This window comes from Pteropus alecto, unplaced genomic scaffold (genome assembly GCF_000325575.1).
Source record: "Pteropus alecto unplaced genomic scaffold, ASM32557v1 scaffold134, whole genome shotgun sequence".
Taxonomy (NCBI): Eukaryota; Metazoa; Chordata; class Mammalia; order Chiroptera; family Pteropodidae; genus Pteropus; species Pteropus alecto.
Window position 1 is genome coordinate 267,391 of NW_006436283.1, and position 1,455 is coordinate 268,845.

Below are 1,455 nucleotides of genomic sequence, written 5' to 3' on the forward strand. Positions count from 1 at the left end.
TGTGGGGTCCTGGGGAATCATTTGATTATCCGTTACAGACCGCTGCAAACTTGGAGAGTCACCCCAAGGGCCCTGGCATGAGCGCTATCCACCACCCCACAGCACGCCAGGCTGCACGCCTGTCTGGTGGAGCCGAGGTCGCCGTCTGCCACTTACACATTCTAGGTGGTGTCCCCAGAACCGCGGCACCACACAAATCCCCTGCCCGCTCTGGGCTGCATGTCTCTGCACCTTCTCCCGTGACAAGGAGAAAACTCTGAGATGTCCTAAATCGGACGGAGCCCGCAGGGGGTGGAAGAGAGGACGTAGCTAACGACTGCAGGCGGAGGGAGACCAGCACACCTCCGAACCCGCCCGCGTGCCTGCTGAAACTGCGTTAACCCCGGTGACTTTTCCAGAACTGCCAAGCGGCCCACCCCGGGAGCCACCGCATCTCGCTTACTCACGAACTTCCCGGCCTGCTGCCCACAGCCAAGCCGAAGGAGCAAACCCTTCTTGCCCTGGCACAAGGCACCCATCCCACAGCTGGCCGGCCCCGCCTCCTCCCACGCCCTCCATCTGCAGCCCGTGAACAGCCTCTCCAAACTCACACCTGCCTTCCCCAAACTCAAGGTACGAAAGAGCGCGCGCGGGCAGCTCCAGGGCCGAACCCGGCCTCGGGCCAGCGCGCCCAGGGCCTGCCTGGTCCTTGCTCTGGCTGGCACATGGCTCGATAAAAACAGCTTTCCGCGCGAAGGTCTGTGTAACACCTGCCGCCCCCGCCCGCACGGCCAGCGGAGCCCGTGCTGCGCTGCGGTCTCAGGACCGATGGGAGCGGGGCTGGAGGTGCAGGCCACTGCTGAGGGGGTGGGGGGGACACACCCCTGTCCTCACCCTGAGCCTCCCCACGGGCGGGTGGGAAAGGGAGGACCCACTGCCCTCCGCGTCCGGGGGAGGCCGCCCTTGCACAACCCACGGCTCTCGCAGGTGCCGCCCCCGGACGGGCGGTCGCTTGGCTGTGGGCAGCAGGCCGGGAAGTTCGTGAGTAAGCGAGATGCGGTGGCTCCCGGGGTGGGCCGCTTGGCAGTTCTGGAAAAGTCACCGGGGTTAACGCAGTTTCAGCAGGCTGCGGAAAGGAGCCAGGTCCAGCCCCGCAGCATGCACGCGGGGCCCGCCCCCGGAGCCGCGTGCGCCCGCACGCACCTCGGAACCGCTCCAGGACGCCCTCCCGGGCCGAGCGGTCCCCGAGCACCGTCCGCAGGCGGCCGAGCAGCGCGCGCGTCTCCGCGCTGTCGCCGAACGACTCGAGGGTGCCGCCGAGGGCCAGCGCCCCGTCCTCAGGTCCGTCCTCCATCCCATCCTCGGGCGCGCCGGCGGCCGGCTTCTCGTTCAGGGCCATTCTCCACGCCCAGACCGCGCCCCACAGAGCACGGCGATGCGGGATGCGGGATGCAGCCGGATGCCTGAGGCGGACTC

General features: G+C 68.2%; 1 protein-coding gene across 2 annotated transcripts in view; it reads right to left on the reverse strand.

Moving 5' to 3' along the window:
• The window catches only part of TBCD (tubulin folding cofactor D), a 124,361-nt gene extending 122,912 nt beyond the window's left edge, over nt 1-1,449 (reverse strand). For both annotated transcript variants that reach the window (XM_025047052.1, XM_015589652.2), the window contains exon 1: nt 1,183-1,449. In XM_025047052.1, the coding sequence (XP_024902820.1) occupies nt 1,183-1,378 (196 nt within the window). In that variant the 5' untranslated portion in view covers nt 1,379-1,449. The remainder of the gene's footprint in view (nt 1-1,182) is intronic.
• Between the last annotated feature and the right edge of the window lie 6 nt (nt 1,450-1,455).